General features: G+C 37.1%; 1 protein-coding gene and 1 long non-coding RNA gene across 7 annotated transcripts in view; one reads left to right on the top strand and one right to left on the bottom strand.

Annotated features, from left to right (window-relative positions):
- The window catches only part of Dock11 (dedicator of cytokinesis 11), a 198,944-nt gene that overhangs the window by 43,659 nt on the left and 130,062 nt on the right, over positions 1 to 25,223 (bottom strand). For all 4 annotated transcript variants that reach the window (XM_060375411.1, XM_060375407.1, XM_060375408.1 and 1 more), the window contains 9 exons: positions 24,110 to 24,226; positions 21,011 to 21,086; positions 20,353 to 20,462; positions 18,046 to 18,157; positions 11,339 to 11,405; positions 9,751 to 9,798; positions 7,160 to 7,302; positions 3,703 to 3,818; positions 437 to 574 (listed from right to left, as the gene is read on the bottom strand). In XM_060375411.1, coding sequence (XP_060231394.1) covers positions 437 to 574; positions 3,703 to 3,818; positions 7,160 to 7,302; positions 9,751 to 9,798; positions 11,339 to 11,405; positions 18,046 to 18,157; positions 20,353 to 20,462; positions 21,011 to 21,086; positions 24,110 to 24,226 — 927 coding nt within the window. The remainder of the gene's footprint in view (positions 1 to 436; positions 575 to 3,702; positions 3,819 to 7,159; positions 7,303 to 9,750; positions 9,799 to 11,338; positions 11,406 to 18,045; positions 18,158 to 20,352; positions 20,463 to 21,010; positions 21,087 to 24,109; positions 24,227 to 25,223) is intronic.
- The window catches only part of LOC132650113 (uncharacterized), a 36,524-nt gene continuing 24,645 nt past the window's right edge, over positions 13,345 to 25,223 (top strand). For 2 of the 3 annotated variants that reach the window (XR_009588487.1, XR_009588488.1), the window contains exons 1-2: positions 13,345 to 13,560; positions 17,295 to 17,349. This is a non-coding gene — a long non-coding RNA (uncharacterized LOC132650113). Of the gene's footprint in view, positions 13,561 to 17,294; positions 17,350 to 17,985; positions 18,214 to 25,223 lie in introns of those variants that run through there. The other variant, XR_009588486.1, reaches the window with a different exon arrangement.

Below are 25,223 nucleotides of genomic sequence, written 5' to 3'. Positions count from 1 at the left end.
AGTTCTATAAGAAAGCAGGCTGAGTAAGCCAGGGTATGCAAGCTAGTAAGTAGCATCACTTCTGCATCAGCTCTTGCCTCCAGGTTCCTGCTCTATTTGAGTTCCTGTCCTGACGTTCTTCAATAATGAACAGCAATGTGGAAATGTAAGCTGAATAAACCCTTTCCTCCCAACTTGCTTTTTGGTCATGGTGTTTTATTGCAACAATAGAAACCCCTGGAAAGGGGACTACTGCAAATGGGAAGGTATAATGGTAAAAGCAAAAGCAGCTTCTGATTTTATAGGATTCTTTGTCAGGTTCTCTACATAGATTTTGACATGTTGTGCATGTATTTACAAAGGCAGTGGTAGTTAATGGCTATTTGTGTATGTCATCATAATGATACCCATTCCTCCATCTTCCCCTGAGCTCCTAGCAGACTAAAGTTGTTCTTACCTTACTGATGAAAGATCTCAGCGAGGCAAAGACATGCTTCAGTGATACTTCAGATTGTCCATTTTTAAGAAAAGCAAGGTGAATATCAAATACTTTTTTCATTAGTGGGTTATGGCCATCATTATTTAAAAGTTGGTTCTAAAAAACCATGGGAAAAAAAAAAACGATAGTTTATAGAAACCTTTAGTTTGTCCCTCTCCCCTACATACAAGATAAGTAATTTTACTGCAACATCACTTATGATACTTATGAAACTGCTCTTTGGCCTTTGGAAATTTTTAAAATATTTTGAGTATTTTATTTGAGAATAGTCATATGGTCTCCAACTTTAATTGGGAATCTCAAAACACCACATAAACTATATCTAGAATATTAAAACCCCAGCATTTATAATAGCTAAAAATGCAAAATGCACATGGGAAGAATATTTCATCTTTCATCTCCCTCCTCCATTTCTGGCTTCTTGCTTTTTTTTTTCTTCTAAAGTTCTAGCTACACAGTTCAGGGGCATCTAGAACTTGCTATATGCTTAGCCCAGGCTAGCTCAAAGTCACAATCCTCTTGCTGGGATTATTCACACGTTCAGTCATGACTGGCTAGGAGAAATATTTTTTATTAACTTATACATTTAGAAATTTAAAAACAAATTCAAGGCAACTGTCCTTTGTATTGCTCTGGGAGAATAATAATTAAGAGAGATAACAACTCTTTTTACAAGCCTATTTACCTTTAAAAGTATATTTTGTGTAAGATATATTTATGCACTGGTGTCAAATTAAACCCTCCATTAGTTTAGAAAACAAGTGGCTGTTTGAATGCCTTTTGTAAATAGGCATAAAAAACAATAAATAGTACAGAATAGTACAGTTGTACAGATATCATTTAGTTTATAAAACTAGCTTTAAAATAAATCAACAAGGGGTTATAATGGATAGTTCAATGGTAAAATTGCTGTAGGAGGGCCTCCCTGGGAGGTCCCCAGTTCAATCCCCAACACACACACACAAAAAAAAAAAAAGGAAAAAAGAAAAGCAAAAATTAAGATAAAACATTGGGCCTGGAGAGATGGCTCTGTGGGTAAAAGTACTTGGCATAAAACCATGAGGAACCTGTTCAAATTCTCACAAACCATGTATAAAATCAGACACAGTATAGAAGCCTCTGGAACCCTAGAGTTCCTATGAGAGCCTGAGTCAGAGACAGAATTTCTAGAAGCTCATGTGGCAGCTAGTTTGGAGTATGCAGTGGAAAAAACAACAGAGACCTCATGTCAAACAAGGTGGGAGGCAAGGATATGCTTGACCTCCACACCAGGGCCTGCAGTCATATACATGAATGCATGTATGCATACACGACATACAGATAGATGCACACACACACCAAATTGTCTAAAATCAAAACATTAGTTAACTTCTTCCATTCTGTCTTTTTGCCTCTCAAGAAACTAAGCGGATTATATCAGTTCTGCCTGCCACACAAAACTAGATGAAACTCTGACACAAATGATAATACTGTTGGCCAATGCTTAGAATCATGGACTTCAACTACAATTGGTCTATAACTCTGAGTTTTGATCCTGCCACTGACTAGCTTTGTGAATTTCCTTGTGTGATTGAGCCACCCTGTTTTACAATGAGAATGATAAGTTTCTACCCCATAAGGCTATCATGAGGATTAAATGTTTATTTATTATTTGTAATTTTAAGTTTACAGGGACATAATTTGTGTTACCAGAAATCCATCTATTTTAGGAATACAATTCAGTTACTTTTAAACTATTACAATCCAACATTAGAGCAGTTTTGCAACTTCATAAAGATCACATGTCCTTCTATGTGAGTACCTTCTTTTTTTACCCCAACCTTCAAAATAAAAAGTCAGGTAACGCAATGACACAATATGTGCTTTGAAACCAGGATGATATGGTTCAATCCTTAGCACCAAAAATAGTAAGTTGATATTTGTGAAGTATTTAAGAGAGTGCTTGACATTCACCAAGAAATACACAAATATCTGTTACATAAATAAAAAGTATTCTAAAAGCAGAGAGGAATGAAAGTCTAGTCATGAGACCCAATGTCCTATCTACTAACATGATGAAAAATAGATGTTTGTTTTATTTTAATTAAAACAAACCAGTTCTTTGTACAGTCACCTACTAAAACTTCTTATTAGTATGTTATTTGATTCTCCTTTTTAATGTTTGTGAGAAGCATGGGGCATATTTCCACAGTGTATCTGGAAGCCTAAAGCAATTGACTATATTACATGAGAAAAGAGGAAAAGCAAAAACAACAAAACACAAAAGATAGTCCTAAATAATATGTAACTGAAGAGAAAACGCGTGATTTTCCCCTTTTGCGTTCTCATAGTTATGCTACCTTACATTATGCTCATGTAGGTTTTACTTTCTAAACACTCTCACATCTATTCTCTTATTTTACCCTGTCAAAACGCCTGCAAGCTAACTGACTTGATGATTTCGGTTAAGAGGAAAACCTGAAGAGGTAGTCAGCTTGTCTGGACATTATCCTTAGAAGACATCTTGTTACAATAGTTATTTTGGTTGACTGATTCTCTCATTATTTCCAGGAAAAATTACTAATTATTTTAATAAAAACGTGGAAGAAAATCCTTCCTCCCTTCCTTCTTTCAATCCCATTTTTTTTTCTCCCTACCTCCTTTCTTTGTCTACATACCCTTGGCTGATCTGGAACTTCTTATATAGATTAGGCTAGGTTCATATTTGTGTCTATTCTCCTGACTCTGTTGCACAAGTCCAGACATTATAGAACATGTGTCAGCATGCCTGGCAGAAAACTGAATCTAAAGAATGAAATATATAATGTTTTTCGAGAGAAGTTTTTGTTTTGTTTTGTTTTGTTTTCTATGTAGCCTTGGCTCTCCTGAACTTGCTTTGTACTCACAGCTGGCCTTGAACTCACAGTGATCTGCCTCTGTCTCCCTGAGTTGTTGGGATTACAGGCATGAGCTACTGCACCTGGCTTAAAACAATAGAATTTAAGAGGCAGAGGGGGATTAAAGACATTTTAGTCTGAACAGTTCCACTTTATGCATGTCACTGAGTTTCAGTGATTTCTCAAGGTTATACCATAGCTAGTCAAACTTGGCTTGCCACCAGTGTTTCCTCACTGCTCTTTACAGGTTATTTTAAACTAAACTATCAGGCCTCTGACTAGCTAGTCACTGTAAAAGGTTTTTTTCTTCCTTGCAATGACACTAGCTGACTTCAAACTCATCTTTACCTTGAAGCACTGGGTGAAAAATGATATGGTGTCTAGTACTGTCAGAGAAACTTCAGTAGCAGTATTGCCCTCCAGGAGTGCCTGATGAAAAATGTCTGCTTCGGTCATCACAGAACCTAGAGTAAGAGAAGCATATTAAACCATGAGCAACACAGACTTACATAACAGCACTGAATGGCTTCCTGCCAGAGCCTAAGTGAGACAGTCTTGCCTTCTTAGGAGGAGCTTCCAATACTAACAGACCTAATAAGCTTTGCGGCATTTATTCCTTACTGAGAGTCATGGTCTGGTGGAATCACTTCTATTCACTTTTCACACTATCAACAATTCTGCAGCATGTGTTTAGATGTCCCCTTATTTGGTGATGCTCAGTAATGAGCATCTTAGGTTGTGCTGCCAACATGGGTGAAAAAAAATGATAAAGCCTCACAAATTCAATGTCCTACAGTCAGATGTCTTCAATTCTGCCAGTGATAGAAGACTTGTTTCTAAATCCCAGGCGATTACGGGCTGATGGAAACAGGCTTGTTGCACTTTCAATAGAAGCAGACACTTTAAAAATGTATGTCCTCAGTCATTTTGCTCGGGCTCTATCTGTGCAGGACATTAAAAATATTATTGGGCTTCACAAAGCCGGTTTTCTTAGGCTAGATTCAGAGGGGAAGGGGAAGAGGACCTCCCCTGTCAGTGGACTTGGAGAGGGGAATGGGAGGAGATGAGGGAGGGAGAGTGGAATCAGGAGGGAATGAAGGAGGGGGCTACAGCTGGGATACAAAGTGAATAAACTGAAATTAATTAAAAAAATTAAAAAATATGATCATCATCACAAACCAAATCTTACATAAGTATTAATAATAATAAGTTTCAAGTGGATGTGCATACATGGACTTGTGCATGTGTATGCAGGAGGACATCCTTCATTGTTTTGTTTCAAGTAACATCTACTTTATTTATTTATTTTGGAAACAAAGTTTCTCACTGTCTCGGAGTTCACCAAGTAAGCAAGGTTGGGTGCTAGTGAGTACTAAGAATCTGCCTGTCTTTGTCACCCCTGCACTGGGATTAAAAGCATTTACCACCAAAAAGCAAATAAACAAACAAACAAACAAAAAAACAACCTTTTTTTTTTTTCTTTTTCTGTGTGACCTTCAGAGGAGCATATGAAAACGAAAGTGTTCTACCCCTGAGCTTTGATTAATATTTGCTGAGAGGGTACTTTTCCTGTATATAATCTTCTAATGGCCCCAGTTAGGCAAGATTTCTTGTCCTAGATGCTTCTGAATGCTTTATCCTATTTAAATAAACCTCCAAGAAATGGTGTTTAGATTTCATTATTATTATTTGGTGCTACTGGGGATTGAACATAAGGTTTCACACAAATCACACACTCTACCACTGAGCTAGGTCCCTGGGGTTTTGGTTTTTTGTTTTTGTTTGTTTACTTTTTAGTGTATGAGACAAGACCAAATTTACTCACACTGGCCTTGAACTTGTGAACATCCTGCCTCACCCTCCTTGGTAGCTGGGATTACAGGTATGTACTACTAAACCCAGCTAGAGTTGATTCATTTCTGCAGTCAGCATAGGACATATATGTCATAGCCATTAAATGAACAATAGTAACTCTAAATGAATATTATATATGCTATTTTATTAGGGTACTAGTACTTTCTATTAGGATTTAATGAAGCTAAAGAGATGGCTCATTAGTTAAGAGCATTTATTATTCTTCCAGAGGACCTGGATTCAATTCCAGCACTCACATGGTGATTCACACTCATCTGTAACAGGCACCAGGCACACATATGGTGCACATACATACATTTGCGCAAAGCACTGATAAACATAAAATAAAATAAATCTAAAGTAATTAAAAAAGTAGCAAAAAGGATATCTAATATAAAAATATATTAATAACAACTGAATGAAAAAAATCCTTAATACTAAAATAAAAAGATTTAAATCACATACAGTTGCTGAAAAAAAAATTACTCATGTTACTAAATAGTCATGTATGATGAAATTATAGTATATAAATAAATACATACCAGGGATATACAAGTATAACTCTGTGCATGAGAAATCATTTCCAATGACATCAGTGATTTAAACCAAGATTTAAGGGGATGGCTCAGTGGTTGAGAGGACCCACATGGCAGGTTACAACTATGTGTAACTCTAAGATCTGACACCCTCACCCAGACAGATATGCAGGCAAAACACCAATGCACATAACATAAATAAGTTACTAAACAAGGATTTAAGATTAAAATTGGGCTTTAGTGATGACTCAGCATTAAAGTGCTTGCCATGTAAGCATGATGACCAGAGTCTGGATACTCAGAACACAAGTAGATGCTGAGTGGGTGTGGAGGGTTGCCTATAAAAAGGCAAAGACAGGGACTCCCTGGTGCAAGTGGCAAGCAAGACTAGACATATTTGGATTTGACTGAAAGACCCTGCCTCAAAGAATAAAGCAGACATAATTAAGAAAGATCTAGTACTCCTGTAATCCCAGCACTCAGGAAGACAGAGGCAGGCAGATCTCTGTGAGTCTGAAGTCAGCCAGTCTACAAAGCAAGTTTAGGATAGCTAGGGCTACACAGAGAAAACATAAGATTCCCTACACTCTGCCCAAAGTTTGGCTTTGAGTCTCAGCATCTGCTTTGATACCCTGCAGGGTAGAGCTTTTCAGAGATCCTCTGTGGTAGGCTCCTGTCCTGTTTTCTGTTTTCTCCCTCTTCTGATATCCATCCCCTTTGGATATCTGAATGAGGATTGAGCATCTTAACCAGGTTCCTCCTTCTTGATTAGATTCTTTAGATGTATAGATTTTAGTATGATTATCCTATATTATATGTCTAATATCCATTTATCTGAGACTGATAATCGAACCAAGGACCACTCATGGAGATAACCTAGAACCGCTGCACAGATGTAACCCATGGCAGCTCAGTGTCCAAGTGGGTTCCCTAGTAAGGGAAACAGGGACTGTCTCTGACATGAACTCAGTGGCTGGCTCTTTGATCACCTTCTTCTGGGGGAGCAGCCTACCAAGCCACAGAGGAAGACAAAGGGGCCACTCCTGATGAGACCTGATAGACTAGGGTCTGATGAAAGGGGAGGAGGACCTCCCCTAACAGTGGACTGGGGGAGGGAAATGGGAGGAGAAGAGTGAGGGAGGTTGGGATTGGGAGGGGATGAGGGAGAGGGCTTCAGCTGGGATACAAAGTGAATAAACTGTAATTAATAAAAATAAATAAATAAATGGAAAAAAAGAAAAAAAAGATATCTCTATTACCAGACTGGACTGCCACACACACCTGTACATACTCTTTCACCTACAGGCATGGACGTATCTGTATACACACCACACATATATACATATGAAAAATTTTTGAAAAGATTAAATACCATTACCAGGCTATTTCACATGCACCCCTCCAAGCTTACTTACTGTGATTGAGTGTGAATGAGCTTTCTAAACTGCTAAGATGCTGAAGCCGAGCCTGCATCACTCCCGATCTGTTTCGAAGAGCTGGCATAGTTTGTGATTTTCGATCTATTCCGAAATGTTTGGACACCCAGGCATCATGCACCCTAAAATAAAATTTTAAATCAGTAATTGAAGTAAGACTGGGTTGTGGTGGTACATATCTTTAATCCCAGCACTTAGGAGACAGAAGTAGGTCTTTGTGAATTCAAGGCCAGCCTGGTCTACATAGTGAGTTCCAGAATAGCCAGAGCTATGTAATGAGACCCTGTCTCAAACCTCCATCAAAAAACAAAAAAACAAAAAAACAAAAAAACAAAAACAAAAACAAAAAAACCCCCACAAAACAACAGCAATAGCAAAACCTGCAGTGATTCAATAATTTATGTCATGTTTGATTCTTTTAAACTAAAATGTGATTTTAGTTGATGTGTTTCCATACAAATATAATACGCTGCTCAAGATTTTATCAACTATTACTTGGATTAAATGAGGCATATTGGAAACTATGAGCCATCTCTCCAGCCCCTAAATTGTACAATATTTTAATGGGTTTTTAAAAAGAGCTATACTAGTAGCTAAGGCATTTAGAAAGCGCTTTCCACTTTTATACTTCTCAAAAACCATTGGGGTTAAGTAGATAATACTCCAATAATATTCAGCCTTTTTGCACGAAGTGAGGAAGGAGAAGAGAAAAAAACAGACATGAAAATGGGAAGGGGCTGGTATCAAATACTTAAGGTATATCAATCCAGTCTCTCTCTGGACTGCTTACAACTGGTCATATATAAATTCAGGAAGGAGAAGTTTGTCCTCATATAACCAACGAGATCAGAGATGCCAAGGTCTGCAGCGCTAATGATCAGAGCAGTGCACAGTCACAGGGAAAGATAATGGGAACTGGAACTATTATCGCTTGAGATCTATTACTAGGCTGTTCCAGAGACACAGCAATAAACTCCATGCAAAGGTTTCAATTTATGGAACTAAGGCAGGTGTGGTGTGTTTACAAATCCTATAATCTCAGCCCTTGAGAAGCTGAGACAGGGGGTTGGCAGTTCAAAGTCTTCCTTGGAGATAGAGCAAGTTCAAGGCAAACTTGGTCTCCTTGGGAACCTGTTACCAAAACCGAAACCAAAACCAAACAAAGGAGAGAAAGAGACTGCTATAGATTTTAACAAAATATATCAGGGCACGGGGGCCCTCTATGAGACTGTTTCTCCAACCAAGGACTATGTGTATGGATTAAGCTAGAACCCCTGCTCGGATGTAGCCCATGATAGCTCATTAACCAAGTGCGTTTCTTCAGTAAGCGGAAGAGGAACTATTTCTGACATGAACTCAACAACTGGCTCCTTTACCTCCCACTCCCCCTCCCCCCTGGAGGGAGGAACAGTCTTGCTAGGACACAGTGGAGGAGCCAGTCCTGAAGATACCTGATAAGCTAGGGTCAGATGGAAGGGGAGGAGGACTTGGAAAGCGGCAGGGAGGAGATGAGGGAGGGAGGGTGGAATTGGGAGGAAAGATGGAGGGGGCTACGGCTTCGAAAAAAAGTAAATAACCTGTGATTAATATAAAAAATAAAAATTAATTAAAAAAAGGTAGAGAAAAGAAAAAAAATAAACACTATTTGGTGCTGGAGACATAGCTCAGTGGATAAAAGTGCTTGCCAAAAGCTTAGAAACCTGAGTTGGATCCCCGGGACACACATGCTGGAAGGAGAGAACCCACTCCACAAGCTGTCCTCTGACCTTCATACATTTGCACAAGTACAAGCATGTACAGAAAATAAATACATTTTTAGAAGACTATATTTGAATTCCTTTAATGCATAGTTCTACTTCACTCACTCTCTCTCTGTCTCTCTCTCTCTCCATAATTGAAATAAGCAATAGCTTTCTCTGTTGTGGGACTGTCAAATATTCCTGATTGTTTTATTTTTCCATACTGGGGATTGAACACAGGACTTCACACATGCTAAGGAAGTATTCAGCATCTGAGCTATATTCCAAGCCCAAACTTAATTTCTTTCTTCTTTTTCTTTTTTCTTTTTCTGTGGTTTTGGGAATTGAATCCAGGGCCTTATGCATGCTAAACAAATGCTCTATTACTGAGCTATGCCTCTGAGCTCCTCCAACATTTCTTCATAAAGATTTAAGGGGCTAAAGAATAAACAGGTAATATACAATATATGTCTTGATTACTGTTAAGGGTTTCTATTCATCTTAGTATTTAGGATGTTAACAGACTGTAGGCAAAAGTTACAAATCCTACAGCCCATTTGCCTTTTGATTTTCTGCCTGTCCTTACTTTTATCCCCAACTTAAGTCCTCCAGGAAACACAAATACCTGCTTGAAGTTTAGGGAGATCTTACCCTTTTGAAAACACAGTATTAGTTCACATTAGTTTTAACTTTGATGGGATATGCTGAGTAAATCACAGCTACCTTCACGTCAACCTAAATCACTCTCTTAGGATTTATATGCCATAGATTGGTTGCTCTTGGTTGGAAAATAATGGAAAAAATGAAAAGTTGTAGTACTGCAGGAATTACCTTGCTATGTTTCTTTTCCCCATATATCGAAAGTGAAACAAGCATACTCTAGAAAGGAAAACAACAGCATGTTAGTAATATATTCAAACCTGGTGCAATTTACCAATTAATAAGTAGAGAGTCATATGTTCCAGAGATCAATTTACTTAAATGACATTACAATATCATATATTTTCACAGACTAAATGCCCAGATAACTACTTACAGGCTTGCCGTATCCTTTCTTTTCATACATATTTGCTATAGTTATAAGAGCATTAAAAGTCCCATGTCTTTATATACAAATGTAATAACAGGTTAAAAAATGTAGCCCATGTAAATCATCCTTTGTGTACTGTACCATAACATAGCAAAGGTCTCTAGCACTCATTAAGACCAAAACATGTTCCTTAAGTATAGAAATGGGGCCAATGCTATCTTTTGTACAATGATATTAAATACTCTCCATTATTAATAATCATAAACACATGAAAATTGGAAAAATAACATCTAAATCTCCAAGCGATCATTATTTCTCAGCTTCAACTACTGTCACAAACAGCCTTGTTTAAGTTCCATGAAATGCAGGCTAATCTTCATTGATAAATATTCTTCAGAATATTTACAGTGTTTACTATCACTGAGGAGTGGGTCAGGAAACTAAAAAAGGGACCATGAAAAGGAGAAAGAGGACTTCAGGGAGTGTTAGTGAAAGAGAAAAGAAACAAGAAAAAATACATTAGAAGATATGTTATTTGAAAGCAAATAAGTTGCTAACAGATGAAGGGGGGCAGCAAGAGTGGGAAGGGTTTACTTGAATGAAGATGTCATAATGGAAATCCCATTATTCTGTAATCTACTTTTAAAAAACTTTAAACACATAGTTAAACACAGTTAGGAGAATCCCGTTGAAATCTTAACTGTTAATCAGCAGATATTTTCTGTAATTTTTTTTAAAGTTGAATTCACTGATTATGTATCAGTTATTATCTTTGTATTTTATATCTGCATATAAATCATATACATAACATATATGCACTATTTATGTAAAAAAATGTCTACATTTCATTCTGTGCATAATTTTCTTTTTATCTTTTGATAATGATAACATAGTAGCTCAGCATATAACTCCTTTTAATCACTACGGTTGGATTTCCCAAGTGTTTTAAAATACCTGTAGCTGTACATTTGTATACAGATGCACAAAACTACATCTCTTTGTTCCTAAACTGAGAAAGATTTAAAATTATCCAGCTCTATTTAAGAGCTGAAAATCTAAATTCTAGCTGTTTCTTAATCCAGCATCTGCATAAATACAAGCTGATAGCATTCTAGTTTCCTAGTTTTCAAGGTCATAGTAAGTCTTCCATTCATCTGTAAGACAGTCTATTCCTAGGTACGAGTTTTTCTATGAGATCACAAGTGTTCCACCTCCTTGCTTTTTTTTTTTATCTCTGGCTGAAGAATGCTAGATTATTAAAATATTTTAGCATTTTCTACAACATTAGCAAACAAATTGCTGAAAACAGAAAAAATACTGTAATATCTAATTTCTTTCAACTTACTTTTCCCAAAGAAGTGAAATGTTTAGGAAAATACTGTAACTTACTCTAGAAGTACGAGAATGTTTATGAGCTCCTGGGGAGACACTTTATTCCAGTAAGTTAAGAGAGTATCTGAAAATAGGAGAAATAAAGTGTTAGATCTGTGAACAAAGAGCCATCACCACACGCTTTATCCCTAACTTTTTCTTTCCAATGCCCACCACCCACCAGTTCTATCTTTTTAAAGACAAGACGGTATATATTCCTGGCTGACCTCAAATCCACAAAGTAGCTCAAATCCACTAAGTAGCCCAGTCCTCCTGCCTCTATCTCAGAGTGCTGGAATTATAGATCTACACCGTCAAGGGGGCTCCCCCTTCCCCTTTAGAGAGGATTTCACTATGAGGCCCAGGCTGGCCTTAAACTTACAAGTGCTTAGACTTTTCTCCTTCCTGCCTTACCTCCTAAGTGCTGGGATTTCAAATGTGTTTCATCACACTGCACTCAAAAGAATACACATACTTTTTTGCATGGTTTCAAACATATTCCGAAATCTTTATTACAGCTTCTAACCTTTTTATTTATTTGGTAAATATTCTGTGGGATGGTTTGTTCTAATCTTTCTACTATAGCTAAAGACAAAATAAGGAAAATGTTGTTTATCTTTTATACCCAAGTCTTAGCCAACTCCAAAATATCATAAACAAGGGTAGATTTATGGGCATTTTTCTGAGGAGAAGGTCAGGGATTTTATCTGTGCCTCCAAAGGCACTGTTAATGGAAACATTAAGAACTTTAGAGAAAGAGACAGATTATTTTCTTCCATTTTCCTCTTTGGATAATATGGCTGATGTTCTATCTATACAGCCAACTCTTTCAGACAGAAGAATGTCTTAAATCTACCCATGCAAGTTTCTTTAACCCATTTCTTTAATTTTTTCCAATATCCTTTTTGTGATCTAGCTACCTACCTACCTACTATCTACAGGGTTTTATTTGTTTGTTTGAGACAGGCTTGCATAGTTCAGGCTGACCTTGAATTCCTGATCTTCTTGCCTCTACCTGCTACGTGCTGATATAAAGGGACACCTTGACCAGCTCTGACTTAAAAAATAAAAATTAAAAACGAAGAAATAAAACTTATTAAATCCTATCAGGTTATAACTTTTTTTATACTCTGATATAGCTAACAGCATTGGCGATTCCTATTGTAAATGACAAAATCTTTTATCATCAAAAGTAGAGAAATGACTTCCCATCTAAGTAACAGCCTTTAGCAAACAAGGACTGAAGAGACAAAGCTGACCTTATGAAGGAGTGAGGAAGAATGAAGGGGTTTTGATGTTGCTTCTTCTATTTTTTAACACATTTTTTAAATGATACTGGGATCAGACCTACTACTCTTTATGTACTAGGAAAGTGCTCTATCACACAGCTATATTATCAGTTCTTTTTAAAAACAATTTCATGACTATATCATTACATTTGTAATGCATGTTGGTAGCACATCTAAGCTGCGGCTGAGACACTTGTAAAAGTTGGAGGACAACTTGTGAGTTGAGTGCTCTGTTTCCATATATGGGCCTCGGGGATTAAATTTAGGTCACATGGCAAGTGCCTTTGCCATTGCCAGCTATCTCCCTGCCCTGGGTTGAAGACGGGGTCTAGGTTTGAAGATGCGGCCTTAAACTTTAAATTCTCTTGCCTCTGCCTCCCGAGTTCTGGAATTATAAAGCATTTTCTAAATTTTTTTTCTAAACTGGGGTCTAGGGTCTCAGGAAGTTGTATAGGTTCGCCTTTAACTCAAGATCTTTTTACCTGTCTTCTAAAGTATCTGGGATTATAGCATGGGTCACTATCCTTACCTTATTCCAAAGTTCTTTTTTTTTTTTACTATGAATATTGACAGTTTTCAATGATTCTAAAATATTAACCATCAATAACGAAAATGGCTTTGATAGGATTTGTTCTAAAAGATTAAGCTATTTCCGCCCCCTTCCTGCCTGGCCTTTTGGAATCTCCCAGAGACCGTATGCCTATGCCTCCACCCCCGTAGGGGGCGCGCATGCGTACTCTCTCAGCATTCCTGGGCCTCCCAGCCAGGCCTCTGAGGGCGGCGGTAGCCGCTGTTTTAGAAGGCGGTGGGTTTCTCTTGCCCTCGCGCTCTTGTATTTTCCTCTTTCAAGAAAAAGCTTTTGGCTTCTTTCTAGGAAAAGGAAACAGAGCCTATTTGTTCCTCTTCAGCACCTGCTCCTCTGGACTGTGTTTTAAGGCACCTTCTTGGCAGGTCTGTAAAGGGCAGAAGCGAAGGGAGGTCTGTGAGGCTGCGCCTGTCGCACTGGGGAGGGGCGCTAGGGTTCTGGTCAGAGGACCCACTCTTTAGAGACTCCTCTACCATTTTGTCAGTGGCACCGCTAACCAGCCGCCATAGCTCCATACTTAGAAAGTGGCCGGTGGTCCTGCTAGTCGCTAGCTAGTGACAAATACTCAGCTGAAGCTCTTTGGCCATTTTGTCAGTGTTCCTGCCAAGCCAAACCCACCTCTCTTGGTTCCCAATAAGAGAAATGAGATGCAGGTCAGCAGTAGTGGTTGCGAAGACAGATAGGGGAGATGGTAAAAAAAATACCCATGGGTTGGTAAAGTGAAGCTTAGCTTTAAGTGATTTGGCATCTGGTGATTTTAAAAAGGCGTGGTTAACACTGAAAGAGGTCCACGATAAAGAGATTCACTGCTTACAGATGAAATTAGCCAGCCTGAGGAAAGCGCGGTTGACTGAGGGTAGGCAGGGTGAATCTGTACCAAAGACTAGAGCACCAGAGACCCCTGAAGCGCTTCCATTCAAAATTATGTGAACGCTGTTTAATGAATGAAACAAAGCAAAGATTTGCTAACATGCAACAACAACAACAACAACAAAAATCTAGTGCAAATTGCTGAGCTCACTGTAGAAAATAACAAAATAAAAGAAGAAAATAAAAAGTTTTCTGAAAAGCTAAAAGCATACCGGCCACGTGTTCATTTAAGTTTTTCAGATAGTGATAGTGAGGATTTCATTCCAAGTACTCAAATGAAAGGAAAGAAGTTTATACAGTAAAGGATCCTTCCCAAACAGTTCAGGTGAATTTGCCTCCTAGGTATGTTACAAAAATCACGTGGTGAACAGAAAACAAAACAAAACGAAACTATGTGTATGTTGAAAGTAGTATCATGACATGAAGATAATCCAACTCCACCAGGTGGACCCTTCCCCTGTTGTGGCTCATCTTACCAAAGAGGTTAATGTATTTTTACCAAAATGTATAGCTTATTCTGCAACACCTAATTTGGAAACCTCAAGAAAAGGTGAATCAAATAGTTTCTCAAGACTTTTTGACATTTAAAACAAAACAAAACAAACAAACAAAAAAACCTCCACACAAAAATTGGGAAAGAATACCTTCTCTTAGGGCTATTCTAGCATTTCCTCTGGAGAACCTATAATAGTAGCTGAAACCCCAAAGGGAAAATGCCTAGTAAATCTAGAAGTCTACTGCAATATTTGACAAAGAAAAAAGAAACAAGTAGTGCACAGGTGTTTCCTGTGTATTATACTTCAAAACATGTTCAGGAAAAGAAATTAGCACTCTGGTTACAGTTGCAACAATGACAATACAATGAAATCTGGTGATGCTTCTTTGCTTTCCAAGGAAGAAACTACATACTACTAAATCTGAAAATGTGAGAAATTGTGCAAAGAAGCCTAAAAGTGATAATGGAAGAGTTCATTCACAGTCTGTGTTGAAAAGAAAAAAACAACAAATAAGAAGAACTATCAGCTTTTCATGTTTTCTTTTAAGGAAAATGTGTGTGTGTATGTTTTTTCCTGTGAAATGGTGTCTCCAGTAAATTCAGACTATGCAACTTGTAATTAATAAAACAATATGACTTAAAACTTTTTGACAGATGCCCTTTAGAACCCTAAAATAGTGAATTACTGTTAGTAAAATATACAAATAAACAGAGAAGGAAACTCTTCAAAATCCTGTGCCTATGAAACAACTGTGTACAAGTAGAACAAAAATTGACATTAAAGTTACTAAGGTTATAACAAAATTTAAAAAGTTATAAGCACCTGAGGGATATGAACTTGAAAGAGCTCAACATTCAAATGTACATAGACTATTGAAAATACTATTTATTAGACAAGATAAGGACACTAGAACTAACCCATTGCAAAGGATCTAGACATAAACATTTTTTAGAATAAAATGAGTATTACTCTATGGGGTACAGTATGACTTTAAACAAGCAAAGGATAAAGATATTTGATGTAGTCAACATATGTCCTCTATGACATCACAAAGAAAAAACAGAAGAACAACCAAATTAACAAAGGCAAAACATTTGGCAGACTAAGCAAAGCCTATATTTGTAAGAGGAACTATTAAGTTCACAAGAAATGAAAGTCCTAGTTTTGTCTGAGACATCTAAACATGCATCTACCCTTGTCTGGTTAGCAAAGTACGTGGTGATTGTGCTTGTGTGTATGTGTGGACTGGAAAGAGAGAAGTCAGCAATGTAGCTCTCCTTTTTTGTTGTCCTATTTTCTTTGTGCTCTCAGATACCCAAGTGTTTTATTTGCCTTTTCTCCATGTATCACTTGGATATCTTTTTTTTTTAATTGTTGGCTCTTGGAATAGATGAACTAATGGTATAGGAATAGTCTTGTTACATTCATACAAAAAAGAATGAACTTAACAAGAGTATTCCCATACCATTTTTTTCCAGTTGCGAACCAACAATACACTATTTTTTCAACATCACAGAACTATTAAAATTGTGATAAAATATTTTACAATATTTGTGGTTCTAATGAAGAAACCTCATAAACATCACAATCAGTTTCCATATTATTCCACGTTTTATCTTTGTGGGAAGGCAAGAACATTGTATTTTTATCCTTGTAGAAAGGCATTGTTTTGTGGTTGTTATTAGGGTTTTTTTTTTTAATTTCCTGGCATTAACTTCTTGTTTTAAAATTTATTTTACTTCTTTCCCAAAACGTGGAGGCCCACTCAAACTTTGACTGCAATGTAATTTTGACAGTTTGCTCTTAAGTTATATATTCTTGAAACTAATAAATAGCAGAATTATTTGTATTATTTTTTACTATGAAGTGGCTGAATCTCAGCCCTTAGGAGGCTGAGGCAGAAAAACTTTGAGTTCAAGGTTTATCTAAGCTACATAGTGAGTTCTAGGAAAAGCTAAGCTAAATAGTGTGATTCCATATTAAAACAAAATAAATTGTTTTTTGACTTGTATTAATTTAGTTCATAGTTGTATTAATTTATTTCACATATGTGGCTAATGGTTTTAAATTTTCTGTCGCTAACTGGTTATTAATTTATCTAATACTCTGTATTACTTGTATTGTTACTATCACAGAAAAGCGAGCAATGTTTGCTAAAATTTTGTAAAGATATCCTGGTAGTGTAGTTCATGTGCTAGGCCCTAGGTATCATCCCCAGCACCAGAAAAAAATTAAATGAAAAATAGTCAAGCTGGGATAGTCAGCTACCTGTAGTCCCAGAATTAAGAAGATAGGTGGGAGGATTGTGAATTTAAGAGCATCCATGACTATGGTAAAAAATAAAATAAATAAATTAAAAAGACTGTTGCATTATTGTACTCTAGAATTTTTAATCATATCTGACTAATCTGTTTTAATGTGACAGAAAAATAAAGAATGTAATCATTAATAAAATTGTATAAAATAGGCTAGGAGTATACAGCTCATATGCTAGGCCCTGGGTTCATATCTCCAGTAAACAACAACAAAAAAATTTAAAAATATGGCCTAGGTATTAGCTTGACAGTGAAGCACTTGCCTAAGTATGTGTAAGGCCCTATGTTTGTCAAAGCATATGGGAGTAAAACATGAAGATAATGTTTTATGGGGGAAAATAATGGAGGAAAAATGAAACAGCCAAGTGTGATGGGAAAAAGAACAGCCAAGTATGATGTGTACCCTTGTAATTCTAGCACTCAAGAAGCTGAATCAAGAGGATCAAGAGACAGAGCCATCGATGGATATATAGTAAGGACCAAAACTTTCATAAATTGGGGCTGGAAAGGTGACTTAGCAGTTTAGAGTGTTTGTTGATCTTACAAAGGACCTGTGAGATCCCAGCACCCACATAGTGGTTCATAATCATCTGTAACTGTAGTTCCAAAAGACCTCATGCTCTCTTCTGACCTCTGCAGGCGTCTGGCATACATATTGTACACATATACATAAAAAAATAAAATAAGCAGGGCATGGTAGTACATGCCTTTAATCCCAGCACTTGAGCAACACAGGATATATAGCAAGTTTGAGACCTTGTCCCCTCGCAATCCTGCCCTCCCTCTCTCTTCTCCCATGCCACTCCACCAGTCCACTGATAGGGGAGGTCGTACTCCCCTTCCATCTGACCCTAGCCTATCAGGTCTCATCAGGACTGGCTGCATTGTCTTCCTCTGTGGCCTGGTAAAGCTATGACCGCCCTGAGGGGGAGGAGATCAAAGAGCTGGCCACTGAGTTCATGCCAGAGACAGCATCAGTAGTTATTTTTAAGTTTTATCAAAGATTCAAATCCATAGGAACTTATTTTAATGTTTATCTTATGGGATATTTTATGACTTAAATCTTATTTATAGCTCTGCTTCTAACATGTATGTTTTCACCTCACAGGCCTGAACCTTTGAGGGAGGATGTCTAGAACAGTTCCTCCTGTATATACTAGTTTCTCACCTTCAGAAATCATCTTTACTATATATAAATAACACATCAAGAGGTTTCTAATTTCATATGGATCCAGACGATTATACTGGGATACGTTACTCCTTGAAGAACTTTGTCGGGTCTGTAAGATAAAAGAGAGATTTAGGAAATAAAATGGCAATTTTACACAGCCTTAAATTCAGTTATTTTTTAACCGTTGGTCCTATTGGGGAAAACTATAAATATATATTTTATGGCATATCTGACAGGTAAATGGGCTGAATCTTTATTGCTACAGCACCTAGTGATATCACTGGAAATTACTTCAGGGTTTTCATAAAGATATAGCCTTTAATGATATCTTCATGTTTTACTCCCATATGCTTTGTGCTATAATAACAAAAATTTAAAATACTCAAATATAACTTTCAGAAAGAAGAGCTACTATGTGGAGGAAGGATTTAAGGTATGTGAAAATATGACAAACATTTTAGAGCTGGAGATAAAGGTCACAAGTAGATGACTTGCTTACCACATATAAGTGCTGGGTTTAATTTCCCATCACTGCCTAAAAATTACACTTACTTACTTACTTACCTATTTAAATAATTAATTTATTTATTTAGGTTTTTCTAGATAGGGATTCTCTGTATAGTCTTGGCTGTCTGTCCTGGACTTCCTTTGTAGACAGGCTCACCTCAGACTCACAGAGATCCACCTGCATCTGCCTCCCTGAGTGCTGGGATTACAGGTGTGCACCACTGCACCAGGCTACACTTTTAAATCTGAATCACTACTTAGAATGTATTTATACCCAACCCCCAATCAAATAAACTATTTAAAAATGTGCCAACGATACAAGAATTAAATTAGATCAAAGTAATGAAGTTCCTGTTATTTAATGAGGTCTGTTTAAATATCAAACCATGGCAAGATCTCGTTTCTTCGAGAATTTATATAGATACAACAATACAAAGTTTTGCTCTTGCTAATAAAATACTCAGAGCTAAACTATCAGGGTACAGAGGACTAAGTTAGTATTTACTAAGGACTTTGAGTTGGAGTGAAACAATCCTCAGTTCTGATTGCTTGCCAGCCATGTTAAGTTATGTAATTGCTCTGACCTTATCTATGACAGTGTCATCACAATTAAAAATAGTGTTGAAATTGGCACCTTTGTAAAAGATGCATATTCCTATGGTTCTTAAGGGGTGCTTCCCAACCAGCAGAATGGTTATCACCTGGGAACTCAGAAATACATATTAGCAGGCCCTGTTTCAGACCTACTGAACCTCTGAGGGTGAGTTGCAGCCATTTATTTTTAAGCCTTCCAGGTGACCAATGCACACCAAACATTCCACAAAACAGTAGGGAAATTGATAATTAATAAACATGGGTTCGGGTATGGCTGGCTTAAGTAAAAATTCCAGTTTCACTTAAAAACAGGAGTGGGAGTTTATTATTTTTAAAAACATTTATAGACTCATCTAAGTAATATATGATTCTATGATTTCACACAGTGTAAAAGAACTTTACTGCCTAAAATGTTGGATTTTGGCCTCAAGGCAGGCCCATTTTACATTTTAATGTTAGGTTTGAAACAATTTGATGTAAGAATCAGAGGACTCTAAGACCCTAAGGACTCTGAGACTATCAGCCCGGGGACCTAAAATTTCTCTCAAATTAATGTTATTTTTATAAAGAAAGATTGAGTCATCCTTGTTCTGATATGTTTTAATTAAATGAAAGACAGCTTAGAAATTTTAAACTGGAACATCCACTCTAGGTTATAGTGAGTTACAGCAAAAGAAGGTAATTATACTGCTTGAGTATAATTGCCTTAGTCCTTATAAACAGTTTTAAGACAATCAGGTAGACTGGGCATCATGGTATTTGTCTGTCATTGCAATTACTCAGGAGGATGAGACAAGAAGATTTCTTGAGGCCAGAAGTTTGAGATCAGCCTGGACAACATAATAATACCCAAAATCAGAGCAGTAAATTGGCGGTAGAAGTAAGAGATTATGAGTTTAAGGCTTGTCTGGGAGACATAATGAGCCTTGAGGGATGCTTGAACTTTGTAGAAAAACCCTGTTTCAAATTTCCACTGAAAATTTCACAGTAACTATGGTTAAGAGGAAAAAAGACATCGAAATAGCAGCTACAAGGACAGGGAGATACTATTAAAATATTCAAAAACTGTGGGATTCATTTTTACAGATCTGGAATAGACTATAGAAGAGCAGATAGCTGCATGTGTTTTGTTTGTTTGCTTGTTTGTTTTTAAATTGGTAGGCTAACATGTTACCAGGTTATCCTGTATGTTTAGATTCTTACATTTTCACCACTGCTCCCAGGATCTGGAGATCCTGTTGTTCCTTCAGGGATAAGGGAACCTCTTGAATCCTCTCTCTTAATTCCATGACCATTTTGAAAAGACCCATAGGCTGGAAAAAAGTTCAAGTTCTTGTTAGCAACAGGAAGAACTGCCAAAAATATTTTAAAAACTAAGTACTGCATTATTTTAAGTAAACCTATGTTATATGGAATAGATCCTGGTCTAAAATGTTAAATTCATATACCGAAACACCATAAGAAAACAAGTAAAGTTTAAGTGATTTTCCGCTCTCAAAACAATTTGCTATCTATTACAATTCCTTGAAAGTCATGTAATAAAGCCATGTAATTTACAAAACAGCTTATCTATATTATAAGGAAATACAATCCTTGAAAAGGAAGTGTCCTACCCAATATATTGGTGACAGTTAAGAAAGAAAACTGTCTTTTGCTCTGTTTTTTTTTCCATTATCATCTAGTTTTTCCACTATACCTATTTTGATCATGTTTTAGGTAAACTAGAAAATGTGTCTGCATGTGTGAGTCATATTTTAACTAAATATCAGGCTATGTATAGTTTTATCATGAAATATTTCAAAGAGTAGAGGTTCATTGCTAAACATTCATGTGAAACATAATCTTTAAAGGGCTTGATTACCCATGTCTTTTTCAGTAGCCAGACTCCCTCTGCTTGTAGGTGAAACAAAGCCATATGGAAACTCATCCCTTGATGCCTGTAACAGAATGATACCTGAGTCATTTAACCAATTTTTAAACTACTACAATAAATCTGAATTAGATTGTACTCTGATTTTAAACAAAGTTAGATGTGAAAGTTACATCAAATCTTATTACTATTTAAGGGGCACCTCCAAAAATCCTGACTGCTAGCACACTTTAGTAATAATGATAACCTCTCACCAAATGATATAACTAGATGCCTGCAACTGGTATAATCTAAACATTGTTCAGTTCTCTTCCTTGGAACCAGGGATAATGCTGGAAGTTAAAGTGTAACAGAACTCCCTAAGTGAATGTGAGCTGCAAAAGAAAAGACAGTGAAATATTTCCAAATAATCACTGTCAGATGTGTGTGGAATGAACATGAAAATGAACTATTATGTGTGAAGAAAGACCATTGTGACATCCAGTGAGGTTACATCCACATTCCATTCATTAACACAATCAAGTGCCACAAGTAAGAAAGCCACCAGGCAAGCTTAAAAGTGGCTCTTCCAGCTGGTGATGGTGGTGCATGCCAGTATCCCTAGTGCTCTGACAGTGAATGAGCAGAAGTGTTCCAAGTTCCAAGCCCGCTGGACTATAGTCATAGTAAGACCCTGTCTCAATAAACTAATGGGGCTGGAGAGATGGCTCAGTAATTATGAGTGCCTAATTCCTCAATCAGAGTTCAATTCCCTGAACCCATGTGACTGCCCATGGCTCTAGCTCTAGGGCATCTGCCACTCTCTCCTGGTCTCCACAGAAACCTATACTCACGTACAAACCCACACTGACACACACATATACACATAATTAAAAAATAAAAATAATATTCTGCCCTCAACTGATATTTAAAATGTTCTTTCTCAGGAACTTAGGAACTTAGGAGAGGCTTTCAAAACCAGCAGTGAAATTTTGCCAGATTCTATTGTAAAGCACAGTTCAGCTTGTCACGCAACAATATGAAGTTACTATGCAAAGTATATAGATGGTCTAGGACCATTCAAAGTATGAAGAGGGATGGGAGCTAACAGTTCCACTGGGCCAAGAAGTACAAAGCACACAATTTGGGCACCATATTTTTTTTTTTGAGGAAGTACTTTAGGTAGCCCAGACTTGCCTTGAATTTGCATCATATTGCCCCAGCCTTTCAATCGTTGGCACCAGCCTGACATTATTTTAGTAGAGCCATTGGCAAATTGAAGACTATCCAGAAGCGCTGACCAAGAAAATAAATGGTTTAGAATGACAAATGACAAAATGGTGATATAAGGCCTACAGAAAATTTTTAGAAGGCATATGTGGAAGGGACAAATTGTGAAGGTGGAAACAAATGTTTATAGGTCTCTGGAGGGCAAAACTAGGAGCAGTTGACAACCTTTCAGATCTAAGGTTGAGGGGGTATATTTTAATTATTACAAGTGCAAAGATTGTTTTGACAAACAGAAAGCTAGTTATCCTTTAAGTGACTTCTAAGTCTTAAGGTACTAAGGGAAATAGAAAACTCACCCAACTGTGATAAATTAAAAGGGACAGTAATTACTAAGAATACTAAACAGAGACTAACAAGAATAAGGAGAAGCAAAGAAATCTTCTTTTTCAGTGTCTGTAGTATTTTTAATTTATTTATTCAAGTTACATCCCAATAATAGCTCCTTCCCTCCTCTCCTTCAGATCCTACCTTCTCTCCCTCTAACCCTCCCCCATTCTTCAGAAAAGGGGATTCCCCAGTCCCAACCAACCTACCCCAGCACGTCAAGTTGCATCAGGACTGAGCTCATCCTCTTCCCCTGTGGCCTGGCAAGGCATCCCCACCAGGGGAAAGTGATCAAGAAAACATGCAGTAGAGTTCATGTCAGAGACAGTCCCAGTTACTGATACTAGAACACCCACATGAAGCCCAAGCTGCCCCTCAACTACATCTGTGTAGGGGCCTAAGTCCAATTCATGCATGGTCCTTTGTTAGTGCTTCAGTCTTTGCAAGCCCCTCTGGTTCCTGGTTAATTGGCTCTGTTGGTTTTCTCGTGGAACTCCTGTCACCTTCAGGTCCTCCTATCCTTCCCTCCACTCTTTTGAATGACTCCCTACAGTTCAACCAATGTTTGGCTGTGAGTCTCAGCATCTGTTTTGGTTTGTTGCTGGGTGGAGCCTCTCAGAGGACAGCTATGCTAAGATCCCATCTGTGAGCATAGCAGAATATAATTTGTTAATAGTGTCAGGGGTTGGCTCTCTCCCATGGCATGGGTAGCAGGTTGGGCTAGGCATTGGTTGGACATTTCCTCAATCTCTGCTCTGTCTTTATCCCTGCATCTCATTGGAAGTGTAAATTTTTGGCTGAAGTTTTTGTGGGTGGTTTGATGTTCCCTTCCCTCCACTAGGAGTCCTGTTTAGTTAGAAGGCATTCTCTTCAGGCTCTATGAACCCTGCTACCAGAAGTCTCAGAAAGAGTCATCCCCATATCATCCTGGAAGCATACCCGAGGAGCTCAGAGGAAAATGAGGATGGAAATCAGACCTGAGGGGGGGGGGGGCAGGAGGACAGAGGGCCTGCAGAGAAAAGAAAAACCATGGGTAGGGGCATCCCTGTGACAAGCTGAAGACCTAAGCAAAGGAATCGTAATCCCCAGTGTTTGATACTCTGGAAGTGAAGATCCTTTCATTTTGTTCTCAAGATTAATAAGTTCAGTGAAATGTATTAATAGCAAAATTTGAAGAACAAAACAATAGAAACGAAGCATTTGTGGTATTCTTTTGGACCTTGTTATTGAAAACATGGTCTTTGGACTAGACAGAGGCAGCCAAAGCTTATTAGACATGCAGACTCTGAACTTCGACCTATAGCCTACTGAATCTGTGTTCTAACACATTCCCTACATTATTGTTTGAGACACATTGCTCTAGGAAAAACAGTAGCAATGTAAAATGGGACTGAAAAGTAAATGCTTAAGACTGAGATCATATAGCAAATGACCTCAATTCCAAATGTATTTGGTCAAACAAGATATAGCTCAAAACAGAAATGCATTAACACTTACAGAATTAGGCATGGCTGCACAGGAATACAAAGTATCTCGGCCTGCCAGTCGCTGTATATTTTCCAAGAGCAGTCCAATGAATGGGAGGTACAACTGTGCTATTTTGGCTTGCTGGTTCTGAAAAATATCAAAAGTTTATTGATAAAATAATATTTAAATGCTTCAAAATGGATGGGATTGACCCCATAAAACAGATTAAAGACTAAAAGTGAACTAATAACTATAAAAATTAGAAGTGTGAGATAATAGTTCCAAAATTATCCAAGAACTTTGTTGCTGTTTGGACTTAGTCACAATATGGAGTCCAGTGACAGCTTTAAAACATAACCACATAAAGGAAAATTTGTTTGCAGCATCAGTAGACATATGCTATTTATAATTTGGAAAAATACCACAAATTACAATAATATAATTTATATCTTAAAATGAAGGAATCAATTTACCTTCAGACAGATTCATGAAAAAAATTGGTAAGATCTGTATTTAAAAATGTCTTGGTAACTAAAAAAACAAAACATGATAAAATTGTAGGAAAAATCTACCTGCAAATCAACTTTTCAAATTAATTATGATAAATTATATCATAAGTTTATTTATATTTGAATGGTAAAGATCAAAGGATGTATTATCAAACATGAAATACTGTTTTCCTTGAGTTACTTGATACTAGAGAAGTAACTTAGGGTTCTTCCAAATTTATTCAGTTTGTAGTTTCATTTTCCATGCCCTTAACTTGTGATATTAATGACATTTAAATACATACTTTAAGTATTAGCAGACAGGAATCAAAGCTATAATCACATATAATGTTAAATGTATGTAAGATTTATAGCCATATCCATGGCTACTGACTGTAAAATATTATCATAACATCTTTTTTAGTATAAAGAAAAAAATGTATATTACATGAAAAATTCATTTTATAGATGATATATTTAATAGGTCTTATTAAACAAGCATCAATATCATATTTATTTAGAGATATGTGTATATATTTAAGGACATTAAGGTATTGGATAGTATATGCATGCTGCAACTCTATAGATGTTTGTGTGTGTCTCTCTGTGTGTGTGTGTCTTATGAATATAGGTGCCTTTGGAAGACAAATGTATGG

This window comes from Meriones unguiculatus, chromosome X (assembly GCF_030254825.1).
Source record: "Meriones unguiculatus strain TT.TT164.6M chromosome X, Bangor_MerUng_6.1, whole genome shotgun sequence".
Lineage (NCBI taxonomy): Eukaryota > Metazoa > Chordata > Mammalia > Rodentia > Muridae > Meriones > Meriones unguiculatus.
Note: the sequence above shows the minus strand (reverse complement) of the source record. Positions and strands in the feature narration are given on the sequence as shown.